Raw genomic sequence first — 18,858 nt, 5'->3', positions numbered from 1 at the left:
GAGGTTGCAGTGAGCTGAGATCACGCCACTGAACTCCTGCCTGGTAACAGAGCAAGACTCCATCTCAAAAATAAAGAAAATAGGCCTGGCGCAGTGGCTCACGCCTGTAATCCCAGCACTTTGGGAGGCCGAGGCGGGCAGATCACAAGGTCAGGAGATTGAGACCACCCTGGCTAATACGGTGAAACCCCGTCTCTACTAAAAATACAAAAAATTAGCCGGGCGTGGTAGCGGGCGCCTGTAGTCCCAGCTACTCGGGAGGCTGAGGCAGGAGAATGGTGTGAACCCGGGAGGTGGAGCTTGCAGTGAGCTGAGATCGCGCCACTGCACTCCAGCCTGGGCGACAGAGAGAGACTCCGTCTCAAAAAAAAAAAAAAAAAAAAAAAGAATATAGAGTTTGGACTATATGCTCTACAGATTTCTAGCAAACAAAGCTGCAAATGTTTAATAACTAAAGGCAACAAAGAGGCATAGGGAATAGTTTTCCAGTTTTCATAATTTCTCCCATACCTGCATTTTAGTGTGTCACTCCTTTGTTTTTGTAATAAATACACCACGAAACACTGATGTCTGAATGATCTATTTTTACCACTAACATTCAAATTCAGAGATAACCTCACATCTAAAAATACAGTCAGTAAGAAGATTTTAAAGAAATATTTACACACATTAAAATCACTTTTGACAGACTTCATACAATGGAATATTTGTAATAAAAGTTAACAAATTAATGATATAAGCAACAATAGTTACGAACCTCAAAAAGGAGTCAAGAGGGTACATACTTTATAATTTCATTTAAACAACATTCAAAACAGGCCAATTGATCTATAGTGACTGAAGTCAGAAAGGAGTGTGGCTTGGAGAAGGAGGGAGAGGTAACAGATGGGAAGGGGCCTTTGGAATGCTGGTAACATTCTATTTTCTGTTATGCGGGTGGTCACTTTTTAAAGACAGATACGTTCACTTAGTAGAAAAAGCACTGAACTATGTACTTTTCTGAATGTATATGAAAGTTTAAAAAAAAAAAAAAGCCTTTACAGAATTAATGTTTTTTTTCCTGATAGCATTTTAAAAATCATTTAAAAATTTAAGTGTTCTGATTAAACTAACAGTGCACAATTTCAGAAACTGTAATTAGCAAATGCACAGAAGAGACATCAGCCTTAGGCACTTTCAAAAAGTGCTTCTTTTTAATAATTTCCCGGCCATATATTCTCACAATTATCTTTTCCGTGTACTACTCTTTTTATCCATTCTTTAGTTAAAAACAATAAAACTTATGAAACTATAATATTTTTAAATTATGCTCATAATAAAAACATGTTTAAGCATTCAGCCTTTGAACTAGTAATGCCATTAGGAATGTAAGAATCCAAAATATAAGTAAACGTGTAAGTAGCAATTCAGCAGTGTTATTTATCAAAATACCAAAACAAGAAAAAAAAGAAACCTAAAAGCTTAATTTCTGGAATCCTTGTGGAAATCATAGAACATCTTGCTGGTAAAATATTAGTACCCATTAAAATTTATGAAGTGTTTAATTAAATGGAAAATGTATGTTAGATAATAAGAAATGGTAAAAAAAAAAAAAAAAAAAAAAAAAAGAATAAACAGGCCAGGTGCAGTGGCTCACGCCAGTACTCCCAGCACTTTGGGAGGCCGAAGCGGGCAGATCACCTGAGGTCAGGAGTTCAAGATCAGCCTGGCCAACATGGCAAAATCTCGTCTCTACTAAAAAAAATAAAAAATTAGCCGGGTGTGGTGGCTCACACCTATAATCCCAGCTACTTGGGAGGCTGAGGAAGGAGAATCACTTGAACCTGGGACGTGGAGGTTGCAGTGAGCCAAGAAAGCGTCACTGCACTCCAGCCTGGGTGACACAGTGAGACTCCGTCTCAAAAACAAAAACAAAAATCAAAAAAAAAGAATAAATAACTTTCACAGACACTGTCAATTGGACTTAATGCAGAAAAAAGCCTCAAAACTAACTTGAAATTATAAATGAATTTTTATTCTTCTTTGTACATCAAAATGTTTTTTAAATAAGCATCTTATTTTCTGAATAGAAGTTAAAAACTGAAAACACCAAAGCTTAAGAAAAGAAAGGGCTAGGTAAAACAGAAAAGTAGGAAAAAGAAAAGTACTAGAATAAAGACTAGCACAGAAGACAGTTTATTGCTACCATGCGCAGAAAAGCAGCTTTGTGAAAGACACCTAAAGCAACATGTTAATTAAAAAAAAACTTTCAAAAGACATACTAAGGTATGAAATCATATATTACGTAAGTCAAACTATAAATATTGTTTAGATATAAAACAAGTTACCAAATATTAAATAGATAAATAAAAACCAGGATATTTAATCCTACCAAAGATATCTTCTGAAATTCTTTAGATCAGGTGCTAAAATAAAAATGTTAAGCAATTAAGTTGCTGGCAGAAAGGAAATAGTGGGATACCTTCAAGAGAAACGCATGTGACCAAAAAAACAAAAAATCCCTTAAGTTACTAAAATATGCAACACACCAGCAATATACATAAAGTACAACAAATACAAGAAATAGGACAGTCCTCAGAAACCAACTTGATCAACACTTAGCAACTAAAGCACTGCTAACACTATTTTGAATAGATAAAACAAGAAAAAAGGTTCCATGACATTAAGATATGCTAACTACAAAACAATTTCTGAAGCAGCAATGGAAACTATTGTTTGTATTGTGTGTCAAGGAACCTGGGAAATAGTGAGTAAGTAAAGAACTCTGACAACACGTACTTAGCTGAAGAGAAGCAAAGGCTACTCTTGATATTAATGATAAGAAACACACTGCAGAGATAAGATCAGTAGGCTTTCAATGCCCTCCAATCAATTAAAAGATACAAGTATACCAATTATATATGTATATATGTATGGAAAAATGTATTCGTATAGAAGACATAATCTCTTCCCTCAAGTGATCCCAAAGTTATTAAAGAAATGAAACCAAATAAGTCAAACATGTACATGTATACGTATAAGTATAGATAACAGCCAAGTCTTGTCTTTTACAAAACTAAGTTCTATGAGGCCAGGGACTAATTCTAACCTATTCAGTTTTACATCCAGCAAGTAATACTGCTAGCCCACTGTAGGCAATCAATAAATTATTCACTGAATGAACAAGGAATAAACAAACAAACGTACAGACTGCAATAAAACATATGCAATAAAAACAACAGCAAGATTAAAAAATAATCTCCCATCAAATCATTTGTCAAAATTGTTCAAAATGTTCGCCATTTCTCAATTTCTACATTTCCCATATAATCTGTTACACTTATTTTGAAAATGGCCTAAAGCACAATACCTTCACACCATGAAAACAGCAGAAGAAATTTACAACAGAGCATTTATTTATAATAGTCAGTAAACTACAAATGAGCAGCATTACCTGCCTTACCTTTTCAACAGGGAGAAGCGTTTGTAGCAGTCGAACTGCAAACAGGGAAATGCTGATAAAGGCCATTCTGTGGTGCACAAGCATCACCTCTGGTTGCTCCAAACTGATACTACTTTTATGGTAGCACACGGTTTCTCCAAGGGCTCCCAACACCAGAAGTAGTTTCTCTTTCTGAAAACATTTACACAACATGAAACAGAAGAAAACAACCAATTTTAGGGGCCAGTGTACAAAAGCCATGGAGAACAGTTTAAAATATTATCATTATCATTAAATAGGAAAACAAATCAAAACAGAATTTATTCCTCTCTCTGAGAATTACCAATACCTGCTGACATAATTTAAAAAGCACAAAAGAATGATAAACCACCTACATTTTAAAAATACAATAATCTTTAAGTATTTAATATGATGAATCTTAACAATTAATAAATACAAACAATAAAATACAAAAGGTAAATGAACCATAAATTCCTCCTAGTTTCTAGTGCTTAATTGTTCCAATTTGGAACATTAGCATGCAAATCCCTCGTCAAATATTTCTTATGCTTACTGTACGCCTAACACAGTGGCAGGCATAACGAAAAAAATGCATTAGTACAAGAGACGTGATGATCCCTGTCCTCAAACTGATAACATTTCTAAAGAAACGAATCAAGGAAAGTCAAATAATTAAGAAGCAATTAAATATCAAATTTTATAAACTCTCTTTAGATAATAAGGTTTCAAGTGTAAAATGTTATGCCATCATAAATTTAAATAATTTACTACTTCAAGAGAAATCCTATCTTTTAAACTAAAAGGTATACATTAAATATGAAGAATCTATGCATAGTAGACTGACTTCTAAGTCACATCAGTATAGACAAAGTATATCCCAGATATACTGATATGCCCCCATAAACTAGCAGGTAAAAGGACACCCTCAGAAAGAAAGAAAAAAAAAACTGAAGTACTTAACTTTCAATTTTCCATTGAAAACATATGAAAAGAAAGAAATACCTGCAAACTAAGAACAAAAATCTAATATATCAGAATTTTTTCAATTCAAGGATGACTATACAGGGAACAACTAAAAGGTATGAGGCCCAAAAACCCCAAGTCATTGGCAAGAATATGGAAAAAATGGAACCCCTGTGCATTGCTGGTGGGAATGTAAAATGGTGCAGCCACTGTGGAAAACACAATGGGCAGTTCCTCAAAAAAACACAGAATTATCACATGATCCAGCAAATTATTCCACTTCTGGGTATATACCCAAAAGAACTGGGTCTCAAAAAGACCCAGTCTCAAAAAGAGATGTATACACACCCAGGGTCTCAAAAAGAGATGTATACACACCCAGGTTAACAGCAGCACTATTCACAACAGCCAAAAGGTGGAAACAATGAAAGTGGCCACTGACCAGTAAATGCAGAAACAAAATGTGGTATGTTGTATATACATACAAGAAAAGGAGGCTGGCGCGATGGCTCACTCCTGTAATCCCAGCACTTTGAGAGGCCGAGGCAGGCACATCATGAGGTCAGGAGTTCAAGACCAGCCTGACCAACATGGTGAAATGCCATCTCTACCAAAAATACAAAAACTAGATGGGTGTGGTGGGACGTGCCTGTAATCCCAGCTACTCAGGAGGCTGAGGCAGGAGAATCACTTGAACCCAGGAGGCAGAGGTCGCAGTGAGCCAAGATCACACTTGGGCAAAAGATCCAGCCTGGGCAAAAGAGCAAGACTCCATCTCAAAAAAAAAAAAAAAAAAAAAAAAAGAAAAGAAAAGGGTGTTGAGCATTCAAAAGGAATTACATTCTGATACATGATACAACATGGGTGAAACTTTAAAACATAAAATAAAATAAGCCAAATACAAAAGTGAAATAAGCCAGATACAAAAAGACAAATATAGATTCCACTTATATGAGGTACCAGGGGCTGGGAATAGGCAGAATGAGGGGTTATTGTTTAATGGGTACAGAGATTCCATTTAAGATGATGAAAAAGTTGCATAGATAATGATAATGGTTGTACAACAATGTCACTGCAGAAGTAAAAGACAAAATAATCTACATAAGCAAAACAAGGCAAAAACTTTTGAGAGTAGACCAAGCATAACTATACTATAAAAAGTTTAAATTTTCCTATAAATGAAACAATTTCATATTGAAGTAAAACATAAAAATTAAAAATTTATATATAAATCCTTAACTGTCATGGGATTAAGAGTAAAAAAAGAAAATTAAATTAAAAAAAATCTGTGAATAAAAGGTTAAAAGTTCAATGAGTAGTAGAATTAAAACAAAAAATCTAAGCAATATGAATAGTGAATAATTTAGGGCAAAATAAATTAGAGTAATTTTCTACTGATGACATGTTTAACAATAAAGACTCAATAAAAATGAGTGTGATCTGAATAATATAGGACATCAACAAAACATGTTATTGATATGGATTTATAGATTTTAACTCAGTCTTTTTGAATGCAATTAAAATTAATAGACATAAACTTTGAACACTGCAAAGAATATAACTTCTCTTTAAGTTTCCAAGAAACACTGACAAAAATTAACTTTAAACATACTTTACCACAAAGAAAACTTCAATGTATATTTAAGGCTATATTTCTCTGATCCCCAAGAAATAAAACTAAAAAGTAATAAATATTTAAACCAAAAGTAGAACAATCCTTACAAAATTAAAACAGAAAAAGTAAAATATCCTCATACAAATAACTACTGGTCTAGGGAAAACAAATTGGAAATACAGTGACAGTCTTATTATATTGACAGGCAATTAATTCCTCCATACAGTATTTCTCCATGCAAACAGTACTGAGAACATCTCTATTATTCAAGTCTATTTACTTGTGAAATTGTTTAAAATAATCTTGCTAATTCTAATGATGAATTGAGTACTTCTCAAAATATCATAAAAAGCAAATACTTTAAGAATGAGTTTTACAGTTCTATTTCCAACATTTCTTCTAAGCAAAAAAAAAAAAAAAATGGCTTTTTGTTTTGTTTTGTTTTGTAGGAAAGGATTGAAAAACAATAGTAACTGGCCCACATTTTTTAATTCTTTGGGCTAAAGATGTTTAAGCAACAACCCTAAAGGAGTTGACTGGGGGAAAAGACCAGTCCTCACAGGATATTCATAGTTTTTACAACAGAAGGTACAAAACTGAAATACCAGGTTAGCAAAATGTCTTAAATATTACCAATAAAACAGATTTTACAGTGTAAACACAACTTATACACTACCTCTGCAATATACAATGGGTTGTGGATTCTACAAGGCACCTAGAGTAAGAAACTGCAGCAGGCTCTGCCCCTCACATGCTTCCAATGGACCTTCCACACTGCAGCCAGTCACAGTTCCTCGTGCCAGTCTCACGAGGCACTTCTCTGATTAAAAGCAATCTCATCCTGCCTTCAAAGGAAAGGCAGAACTACTCAGCACCATGTCAAAAGACCCCTACCAGCAGACTCTCATTTAACTCACCAGTCTCTCTCCACTATTTTGCACCTCACATTCCATGCTCTAGGTGCTTGTGTTCCATCTACCACCAGCCCTATCCTTTATCTCCGATCAGAATTATCCATGCCTCTTTGTCATGGCTCATGGTTCATTCTCACTCTCCGCCAGATTAAAAAAAAAATGCTATTTTATTTGCTTGGCCAAATCCTACTTATAATTTAAAACTCAGTTCATTCAGATCTACAAAAAGCCCTCACTGAGGCCAGGCACGGTGGCTCATGCCTATAATCCCGGTACTTTGGGAGGCCAAGGCAGGAGGATCACTTGAGCCCAGGAGTTTGAGACCAGCCTGGCCAACATGGTGAAACCCAGTCTCTGCTAAAAATACAAAAATTAGCCAGGAGTGGTGGTACATGCCTGTAATCCCAGCTACTTGGGAGGCTGAGGCACGAGAATTGCTTGAATCCAGAAGGCGGAGGTTGCAGTGAGTCAAGATCACGCCACTGCCCTACAGCCTGGGCAACAGAGTGAGACTCTGCGTATGCGGAAGAGAAAAAAAAAAAAAAAGCCCTCACTGACATCCCAAGTTCATAATTCGCAGTGTTTTCAAAGCACCACTGGCAGTAAAACATAATGGCTATAAATACAAAACCACAAGTGACCCTGAAAACTAAACTGTGCCTCAGTTATGGAGTTTGCAGGGTCATGATAATTAAACGACTTCATAAATAGTGCTTAGTGTCTGACATACAGTAAGTGCTATATTTAAACTATCTTAGTTTAAGTGTTATTCCTGTATGCTTATCTCTGTTTTACTAATGTCATATTAAAAGTATCTATCACCCACAGGCATAAAAAGGCACTACATCTTATTTGATATTCCAAGTGCCTAGCATATATTAATAGGCAATCAAGAAATGTGAGTTAAAATAACTGTCTTTGGAATGGTGGCAGCAGCAGGGAAGGTCTATGTAATTAGAGATCCCACTACACTAGTTACCAATTCACAATCTGGTCCAAATATCCTTAATGAGCCCTTACTGCATACAAAGATCTTTAGTTTCTTCCACAATCCTCTTAGCCCCTCTTGAAGTCCTACCAACATGCTACAATTCTACCAACATGCCTTGATGTTGAAGTTACCAGTTCACAGCAGGTCAGATGGGAATTTAGAAGCAATGAGTCATAAAGATGAAAAGACTGCTTTCCAATGACTGCAATGACAGGAATGACACAGAAGAAATGTGGAAAAGAAACAGAATATAGACCTAAGAGTCTAGGTTATCTGGCAGGAGGTGAAAGCTAGTTTCTCCTTGCATCTTGAACCTGACTTAGCATGTAAATAGGGAAAAAACAGACCTGACATGATGATGGAGGACTAGGGGGAATGACATATGACATACTTTAGGTCAGCGTAACTAATTTTGGTGAAAATATTTTTTCTTTTATTTACTTCGAGTAATATAAAAATATTCAATTAAGGGGGCAAATTGAAATTCCCTTCCATGCTGAGTTACAGGGTTCCAGACACAACTGATGCTACTGACATTAGCACTGTGTGGAAATACCTAGAGATCTGATCATATATCCTCAGGTACTTAATTTCTAAATTGATAGCAACATTGATTATTTTGTTCCTTTAATGACTCAACAAAAATACTGCTTCTTTCTTTTGAAAATTGGCAAAAGTATGAACATTAAGAAATTTTACTTGTTTGCTTCTTTTAAAATATAGCCAAAGAAAAGAAACATTTATTCTTTTTAAACAAGTAAATCAAATATAATTTGAAGTACTTCTGTTTTATTTAGCATTTCTAACATACCAACTGGCACTTGTACAACAGAATTAACCTTTAAAGTAAAAATAATTCATTGAATCATAAAGTACCAGCAGCCAAAAGATAAAAGTGAACGACTAACTTTTACAGATAAATGTTCTGGCCAAGAAAATTTAAGTTAATTTAAGAAACAACTGATAAAGCATTCCTCACACTTCAAAGGAAAAATTTACTTGTTGAAAACCTTCAACATGTGAAAAATCTCCTAAAAGTACTACAAAATAGTGTGATAACCTTAAGGACTAAAGAAAAACCAAGATTCAGAACTATTATCAGAAAATGAAAGACTTGAAAATAAACCCATTTTAAAATATGCAATTTGTTTCTCTTTTTAAGAGGTTCATGTTTTGAAAAAAATAAAAGTTTGGGTTTCTTTCTTACATGGGTATTGTTATTATGTAAATATCTGTAATTTTTTTTTTTATATTCAGACCTCTATTCACAAGGATTTCAGACAGCCTGTAACAATGTTTAATTAAATATAGACCGACTTACATCAAAATAGCATAAAGACAAAAAAACCTGACAAATGTGAGAGTCAATATATATTTTTATAACTAATAAATTTTGATTCTACTGCCCTGACAAGGCAGCAAAAGGGAAGGGAGGGAGGGAGAGGGAAAGGAAGAAAGGGAGAGGAAGGAAGACCAGACATTAGGAATTCACATTAACAGAAGAGATAGAATGCCAAATCTTCAAGGAAGGCAAGGTTATCAGATGACAATTTCAAAGATATTAAATGACAAATGATTTATGTTATTTTGAAATGTTAAAAAAGATATGGTTTCCAGTTACATGGAGACATACTCTGGTATTCCATAGATCTCTTAAATATTATGTTGTAATATAACATTCTTAAGGCTACTACTGTACACGTGTTGATTACTCGTGCAAAATATTACTTATCAAAACACTTCTTGCAAAAAAATAAAATTTAATTCCATATTTTCTAAAATTATCTACTCTACTGAAATACAAACAGCAAAAAACAAGGTATCCTGAACTCTCCACACTTTGAATGATTATTCTAAAGTTGATCCAGAATTTTCACTCTAGATAAATGTACATTTAAGCCCCTAATAACTCACAGGCCAGTTGCTTAAATGACATAATTAAAAACTTTATGTAAAACTTCCAATTCTGGCCGTGAAATAATAACAAGGACTTCTCCTGTCCTTCCCCAGAAATCAACTAGAAAGTGGCATAGTAAACAATGCAGGACTGTGATGCCAGAGAGAAGGAAAATAAGCAATGAGAGTCCTACTATACCTGAAAACAATTACTGTACAGCAAACACAGGCAAGAGAAATCCAAAGAGTCTGACAGTCTCAATGACTTTAGGAGATGAAGATGCTTGTGGAAGCTGACATGGTTAGGAATTGTGGGAGAGCTATGCAAAGAAAGAGTTTCAGAGACCTAAACAAGTTTCCACCTAGTCCATGCTGAGATTAGGTGGCTTAGATTATAGGTAGATACTCTGTAAATACAGGCCAAAGATGATTACTGAGATTTAAATTGAACGACTCCCAGGGCTCACACAAGACAATAAAACTCAATCTTCAACCAGGCAGAGTAGACAGTCATCAATAATCACTTTGGACATTCAACAGAGGTCCCAAAGGATCACACCTCAGGAGCAGAGTTTAACCCCAAGCAAAGGTTCTTCTAGATCAGGGTTTCTCAACCTCAACACTTCCTCAACGTTTTTTGACATCTTGAGATAAAAAATTCTTTGTTGTGGTGAGCTGTTCTGGCTTCTATCTACTAGAAGCCAGTAGCACCACTCCAGGTGTGACAATCAAACATGGCTCCTGACATTGCTAAACATCCTCTGGGGAGCAAAATTACCCGCAATTGAAAACCACTATTTTGGACCCATTCTAGCAAAATTTTTTAAAGTCTTGAGAAAATGAAACTGCTCTACAAGTAACATAACCACCTGTCGGCCTCAATCTTCTGGGTTCAAGTGATCCTCCTGCCTCAGCTTTCCAAATAGCTGGGACTACAGGTATGCACCTCCATGCCCAGCTAATGTTACTAATTTTTGAGGAGATAAGGTCTTGCTTTGTTGCCCAGGTTCATCTCAAGCTCCTGGCTTCACGTAATGCTCCCATGCTGGCCTCCCAAAGTGCTTCAGAACCCTCCCAAAGTGCTTCCAAAAGCGCAAAATAAAAAATCAAGACACTCAGCATGGTAATATTGAAAAGGTCCAGCATCCAATCAGAAATTACTACACATATCAAATATTAAGATCCATAAAGAGAAAAATCAGCCAGTGGACAAGACCCAAAACTGAAATACTCAAATGTAGACCTATACACTGACAACTTCAAAACACAGCAGAGACAAATTAAAGAGCTAAATAAGGCTGGGCACAGTGGCTCACGCCTGTAGTCCCAGCACTCTGGGAGGCCGAGGCAGGTGGATCACTTGAGGTCAGGAGTTCGAGACCAGCCTGGCCAACATGGTGAAACACGGACTCTACTAAAAATACAAAAAAAATAGCTGGGCATGGTGGCCCACCTGTAATCTCAGCTACTTGGGAGGCTGAAGCTGTAGTGAGAGTCACTTGAACCCAGGAGGCAGACATTGCAGTGAGCCGAGATCATGCCACTGCACTCCAGTGTGGGTGACAGAATGAGACTCCATGTCAAAAAAATAAAAATAAAAATAAATAAAGAGCTAAACAAGTGAAGACATATATATGGTAAACATGGATCAGAAGACTCAATACTATTAAGATGTCAATTTTTCCTGAACTGATCTATAAATTCAACTCAATTCCATTCAAAACCACAGCAGGCTTTGTGTGTGGTGTGTGTGTGTGTGTGTGTGTGTGTATGTGTGTGTGTGTATGGTGGCGGGTGCCTGTCATCCCAGCTACTTGGGAGGCTGAGGCAGGAGAATGGCGTGAACCCAGGAGGCGGAGCTTACAGTGATCTGAGATGGCGCCACTGCACTCCAGCCTGGGCGACAGAGTGGGGACTCCGTCTCAAAAAAAAAAAGAAAAACAAGAACAAAGTTGAAAGACTTATACTACCTTATTTCAAGACTTACAATAAGTTTCACTATAGCTACACTATAAGCTTTCACTATAAGCTACAATAATTAAGTCAGTTGGGTATGGGCATCATAAGAGAAAACTGATCAAATAGAGTCCAGAAGTAAACCCATACATAGTTAGTTGGTAAGGAATTCAGGAAAGAAAGGATAGTCATTTGAACAAATAGTGCTGAGAAAATAATTGTATTCCCATAAAAAAAAAAGTTCATTCCTTACCTTGTACTATATATAAAAATCAACTCAAAATTAATCAAAGATATAAAACCTAAAACTTATGTAATAATTCTAAAAGAAAGCATAGGAAACATTCTTTGTATTCCAGGTTAGGCAAAGATTTCTTAGATAAAATATCAAAAGCATGATTCATAAAAGAAAAACTAAGAAACTGAACCTCATCAAAATTAAGTATTTCTGCTCTCCAAAAAGCTAAATGATCATCTCAATAGAGACAAAAGATTGGGCAAAATACAATAATCATTCATGATCAAAACTTTCAACAAACTAAGAATACAGGGAGCTTCAATTTTATAAAGGCATCTACAAAATACAAATGTACTAGAGCTAATATTATATTTAAAGGTGAAAGATTGAGTGCTTCCCCTCTAACATCATAAAGAAGGCTCTTACCATATCCATCCAACATTATACTAAAGCTTCTAGCCAGGGCAATTAGGCAACTTAAAAAAATTAAAGGTATCCAGAGTGAATAGAAAGAAATAAAACTGTCTTTATTCACAGATAAGATGATCTTAAAACTGTTTTTATTCACAGATAACATGATTTTATAGGTAGAAAATCCTAAGGGATCTACCAGAAAACAAAACAAACGAAAAAAAAAAAACTACCAGAATTAGGACGTTCAGCAAGGCCACCAAATAGACGATCAATACACAAAAATCAATTGTATTTCTATATACTAATAATGAACAATCCAAAAACTTTTAAAATTTTCATTCACAATGGCATTGAAAATAATAAAATACTTAAGTGTTTTTTAAAAAAGACCTAGACTTGCTCTCTAAAAATTACAAAAGAGGCTCATAATCATCAGTCACTAGGGAAATGCAAATTAAAACCCAATATCATTGCACATCTATCAGAATGCCCTCTCCCCCCCCGAAAAAAAAAACTGAACATAATAGATGTTGAAGATGTGGAACAACTGGAATGTCCATAGGAACATTATTTGTAATAACTAGAAACAACCCAAATGTCCACCAACAGGTGAATGGATAAACAAATTGTGGTATGTCCACACAATGTAACACTACTCAGAAATAAAATGAATAAACTACAGTAAGCCTTCACTTAACACCATCAACAGGTTCTTGGAAACTGACTTTAATGGAACAGCATTACAAGTTCCATGCCACTTCACTAAATGCTGATGAGAAAAAATAACTGGGTTTGTTATAAGTCAGTTTGCTTAGTCACAGTTTCTGAAAACCTATCTATGATGCCAAGTGAGGAACTGCTGTACTGCTACATAAACAACATGGCTCTGCCGGGTGCGGTGGCTCACACCTGTAATTCTAGCCCATTCAGAGACCAAGGCAGGCAGATCACTTGAGGCCATTCTACCATAAAGACACATGCATGTGTATGTTCACTGCAGCACTATTCACAATAGCAAAGACATGGAATCAACCTAAATGCCTATCAATGGCAGACTGATTAAGGAAAATGTGGTACATATACACCAATGAATACTATGCAGCCATAAAAATGCATGAGATCACATCCTCTGCAGCAACATGGATGGAGTTGGAGGCCATTATCCTATGCAAACTAATTCAGAAACAGAAAACCAAATACTACATATTCTCACTTATAAGTGGGAGCTAAACAATGAGAACACATGGACACAAAGAGGGGAACAACAGACACCAGGGATTACTCGAGGGTGGACAGTGGGAGGAGGATCACAAAAATTACCTATTGGGTACTATGATTATTACCTGGATGACAAAATAATCTGTACACCAAACCCCCCATGACACACAGTTTACCTATATAACAAACCTGCACACGTACCACTAAAGCTAAATGAAAGTTTTTTAGAAAAAGAGCATGCCCATTTAAATAAATCTACCCTAGAGACATACCTGCACATTTATGAAATAGCATAAGCACATTATTCATTGTACATAATTTATATTAACAATAATATCCATCAAGAGACTGGGTTAACAAATACACAACGAAGCATTTGCTACCTATAAAAAAGAATGAGAAAATCTCATGTATAGATAGGGAATAATTCCCATACCTACTATTCTGTGCATGTAAGACGTATTTTTAAGTTATAAAAACAGGGTGCAAAACAGTGTATATAATATACCACCTTTTATGCAGGATGGGGAGAGGATAAGAATCTACATACTTAGTTGCTTACATTTGCAAAAATAAAATAAAAATAGAAAAAATAGCCAGAAAATAAAAATGACTACCAATAAGGAAAACATCTTAAAGGTAACTGGATGGGAGGGAAGTATCTCTGAGCTACATTTTTATGAAGAAAAAACAATTGCCAATATGAAAACAAACAAAAACAAATCTAACTGCATGCTGAATTGGTAATGGTAGCTTTAAGGCACAGTATTTTGACTGTATATCCTTAATGAGATTAGTCTATGTCAAAAAGAACTGCCAGGAAATCTTGAACTTTTCATTAGAGTTGTTCATAGTAATGTTAATATTGCTGTTCTGAAACTATCTTATGTATGTTTAAGGTCAAAGCTAATAAGCAATTATGCTGATACTGCTAGGAACGAAGACTTTCTACAAGCAAGCGCAAGGATAAGAAATACAAATTTAAAATAAGAAAAATAGCAATATAAATTCACAATCTTTAAAAATACGTATTTCCTAACTGTTCCTGAAAGGAAAGAATGATATCACAGTAGCTATAACCACCTCTAATGGCCTGGTTTTGGTCTTAATATACCTTCCCCTATTAGAAGTAACCAGAACCTTTGGAAAAATAGGCCTGTTCCAGGCTATTTATAAAATAAGCCTGGGACATATTGAGTCAAAAAGAAAAAAGATTTTGAACATGAACGAAACAATGAAACCAGCTTAAAAGAACCAAAATCTTAAAAAATACTATTCTCTATATCCCAAAGAAAACATTGATTCTCACCATATCTATACCAAAAAGGCTGCTGTCATCCCAGATATCTGTTGAAACTGCTTCACCAATAAGTGTCATATCCTCTGCAAGCAATTCCAGAACTCTTATTATAATTTGTCTGCTACCTAGGAATAGAAACAGAAAAAAGTAAAGGAGAAAAAGTTACTTAACTTTAAAATAATCAGCTGAATATCATATTGCTCAATTTTCTAGTTAGTCATGCTCCAACATTTTCTCTTTTCTAATGTTCTTAGAACTGTAGAGAAATCACAATTTACAATCACACTGAAGGCTTCTGTTCCAGTCACAATACTACTTTACTATATAACAAATCAAATACATTTATAATTGGAAAAGATATTGAAAGTAGCAATAATCTAACAAGTACTGTGAGATAGATTAAAATAATTTTTCCAATTTAGGGACCATCCATTTTACACGTAATATGTGACAAAGCACCAGAAAGGTTTAGAAAACGTATTCCAGTAATTTCTATTTAGTACTAGAAGGCTTGAGCCTTCTCATAAATTAGTATTTTCCCCACACAGGAGTTGCCTGGGAAGCTAAGCTTGGACTGGAGCAACTAAAGGAATAAATGAACATGCTGACATTTGCTAAAGAAACTCTATTTGTACTCACCTTATACTCAAAAAAACTTCCCAAAGTCACACCCACCAGAGCAACCTCCTTTCTCCACAGAGACAGAATAACAAAGACTCCACTTCCATTATCCTGTGTGAAACGAACATTCACAGGAGACTTTCCCACCCCGCATCCCAAAGGTTAAGTTCTAATGAATCAAAGTAAAACAAACTACCAGATTGGAAGGATCTAGATTAATTTTTTCATAGAACAGCTGGAGCAAATTCTCTTAGAAATCTCTCATGATATTGCACAGTTACAAATCATGCCATAATTTACCACGAAAGGCCAGGAGAACATTTAGAAGTTTTTATGTAGCAAGATATAGTTTTATAATTATCAATCTGACTTTTTAAAGCAAATTAAGGAAAGGTTAAATGCAAAATCATTAAAGTCTAAAACTGTTCTTCTCAGCTTACCAGACAGATAAACATATGTACTTTATGATGTCAAAGTTCAGATCTTTCTTCATTTCCCATTATTAGTATATGAATTAATATACAGTTCCAGCTAGTAGAAGCACTTACTGAGTAAAAAGTATGAGTACACAGTTTTCCTCAGGATAAAAACATTTTAAGTGTTTTCCAAATATATACCTTCCTGCTTCTTTCTCCTCCATCACCTCCAAGTGGCAAAAAATAGACGTGGGACTTAAAGAACCATTAACTTGGAATATATATTTTTACTTTGCCAGTATAAAGTAAAAAGGGCAAAACTTGCTTATGTTATTTATACCCTGATGAGTTTATCAAATGTTGAAAATGTATAGATTTTGAGAATAGAAATCATGACTGCTTTCTTTCTAAAACTTTCTTTATACCTTGCAAAATGCTAAAGTATTTAAAAGCATGGACTTTAGATTCAAAAGAATCGTGGTTCAAGTCCCTGCTTTTAGCTGTTTGACTTCAGGCTAGTTTCTAAACCACTCTAAAACTCAGCTTCACCATTTGTAAAAATGGAGATAAAATTAGTAACTACCAGTATTGGAAGGATAAAATGGGTTGATATGAAGAATACATGAAATAATGCACACAAAACCAAGTATGAAGGCAGAACCCAGTAGGGACACATGCTAACTGTTGTTTCATTACCAAACTCAGTAGACATCTGTCATATTGTTATTGCTGTTACCGTTGTTCAGTACAATTACAATTAAATACCAGTGTATATTTCAGTAAACCTCTTCAAATTTTCCTAGTGAAATGCCTAACCTTGTTTTTACTTTAACTCGTTACTTTGCATTTTGTCCTGCTTGTCTCTTTAATCACCTAGCCTTGCTTCCCATGTAAATAAGACTCTCTCTAGCTAAGAAAGCCGGACAAACTCCAATTGACTCCTTAATTTACAAGACACTAAGGGCTCCTCACCCAACCCCCTTTCGTAAAGAGTTGCCCTGGGGGGCCGGGCCCGGTGGCTCACGCTTGTAATCCTAGCACTTTGGGAGGCCGAGGCGAGCAGATCGCGAGGTCAGGAGATCGAGACCACGGTGAAACCCTGTCTCTGCTAAAAATACAAAAAAATTAGCCGGGCGTGGTGGCGGGCGCCTGTAGTCCCGGCTACTCGGAGAAGCTGAGGCAGGAGAATGGCGTGAACCCGGGAGGCAGAGCTTGCGGTGAGCCGAGATCGCGCCACTGCACTCCAGCCTGGGTGACAGAGCGAGACTCCGTCTCAAAAAAAAAAAAAAAAAAAGGCCGGGCGGGGTGGCTCAAGCCTGTAATCCCAGAACTTTGGGAGGCCGAGGCGGGTGGATCACAAGGTCAGGAGATCGAGACCATCCTGGCTAACACGGTGAAACCCCGTCTCTACTAAAAATACAAAAAATTAGCCGGGCGTGTTGGCGGGCGCCTGTAGTCCCAGCTACTCGAGAGGCTGAGGCAGGAGAATGGCGTGAACCCGGGAGGCGGAGCTTGCAGTGAGCCGAGATCGCGCCACTGCACTCCAGCCTGGGCGACAGAGCGAGACTCTGTCTCAAAAAAAAAAAAAAAAAAAGAGTTGCCCTGGGGGTAAACAGATCCTCAGCATTTCAAAAGAGCCCAATTAACTGATAAGGTACTAACACCAACAATGTATGAAGTTCCCAAGAATTTTCTCCAGGAGATAACAACATAACACCTGAGTTCCTGACCGGCATAGACCCTATATCTAATGATAATGAGAGATTTAGAACCTTGCACCTGGTACCCTTGCTCTTCTTGTAACCATTTGTCTTTTAAGTTGTTTATCCCTCTGTAACCATTTTGATTCTTTTGATTCTTGCATGTTTTCACTTCTGTAGAATTATTACATTTGACTTCCCCTCCCCTTTCTAAACCTAAGTATAAAAGTTAATGGAGCCCCTTCCTCGGAGCCGAGAGAATTTTGAGCATTAGCTGTCTCTCTGGCCGCCGGCTTAATAAAGGACTCTTAATTCGTCTCAAAGTGTGGCGTTTTCTTAACTCGCTTGGGTACAACACTAGCACATCTGAACAAAAATGTAATCTCAAAATATTTGTGGGTTTTTTAAGAAAAATTACTACAAAGGTAAGAATCCAGTTTTGGGGTTTTGTTTTTAACATGTTAAGTGGCTTAAGTAGTAAGAAATGAATGGGAAGAGTGAACAACTGGCAGCTAATCAAAAAGTTTCCAAAGAGCAAAAGCCAAAGATTTTTTTATTCTGGTCTATTCATGCCAGTCCACCTTTTACACCTTATTCCAGTTGCTCTATGTTGTCACTGCTCAAATTTAAAATAACCATACAATCCAAAAAACAAAAGAAAAAAATTGATGACAGCAAGAATAAATGCAAAAAATAGATAAATAAAAATTCTAACAAAAAATAAGCATGAAAGCCTGTGCCAATAAAAACTCATAAAATAGAAGGGCAAGCTGAATGGCCCTCCACGGCCTCCACATTTAATTTAAAAATAATAAAGACCTTATTAGGTTTTTAGAAATTTATATCCCAAAAGATAAGTAAATACAGATTCCAAAGGCCCTAACATAGAAGAGAAAAAAAGGAAAATCCTAACGAAATACAAAACAAACACAAATTATATCAGAATTACGATTTCAAAAACAACTAACCTGTTCTTAAGAGAGGAACACCTGATTCCAGAATGGAGACACAAAACTGGGGAAGACTGAGCTGCTGGAATTGTAGTTCCAATGTGTCTTCAGTTTCCAGCTCTGGCAGATCTATGTGTCCCATATCCAAAGGTGAATGAACGGATATCCTAGAGTTTACATGAGCATGACTACTACTTCCACTGCAGAATAAACAAATGATAAAC

General features: G+C 36.0%; 1 protein-coding gene across 7 annotated transcripts in view; it reads right to left on the bottom strand.

Annotated features, from left to right (window-relative positions):
* The window catches only part of RTTN (rotatin), a 205,391-nt gene that overhangs the window by 171,636 nt on the left and 14,897 nt on the right, over positions 1 to 18,858 (bottom strand). For all 7 annotated transcript variants that reach the window (XR_010120163.1, XR_010120168.1, XM_055296715.2 and 4 more), the window contains 3 exons: positions 18,653 to 18,834; positions 14,957 to 15,072; positions 3,443 to 3,613 (listed from right to left, as the gene is read on the bottom strand). Coding sequence is in view for 5 of the 7 variants with exons in the window: in XM_055296715.2 (XP_055152690.1) it covers positions 3,443 to 3,613; positions 14,957 to 15,072; positions 18,653 to 18,834 (469 nt within the window). In the remaining 2 variants the exon portion in view is untranslated. The remainder of the gene's footprint in view (positions 1 to 3,442; positions 3,614 to 14,956; positions 15,073 to 18,652; positions 18,835 to 18,858) is intronic.

The sequence above is a fragment of the Symphalangus syndactylus genome, chromosome 1 (genome assembly GCF_028878055.3).
Source record: "Symphalangus syndactylus isolate Jambi chromosome 1, NHGRI_mSymSyn1-v2.1_pri, whole genome shotgun sequence".
NCBI lineage: Eukaryota > Metazoa > Chordata > Mammalia > Primates > Hylobatidae > Symphalangus > Symphalangus syndactylus.
This window is presented reverse-complemented; position numbering and strand designations above follow the sequence as displayed.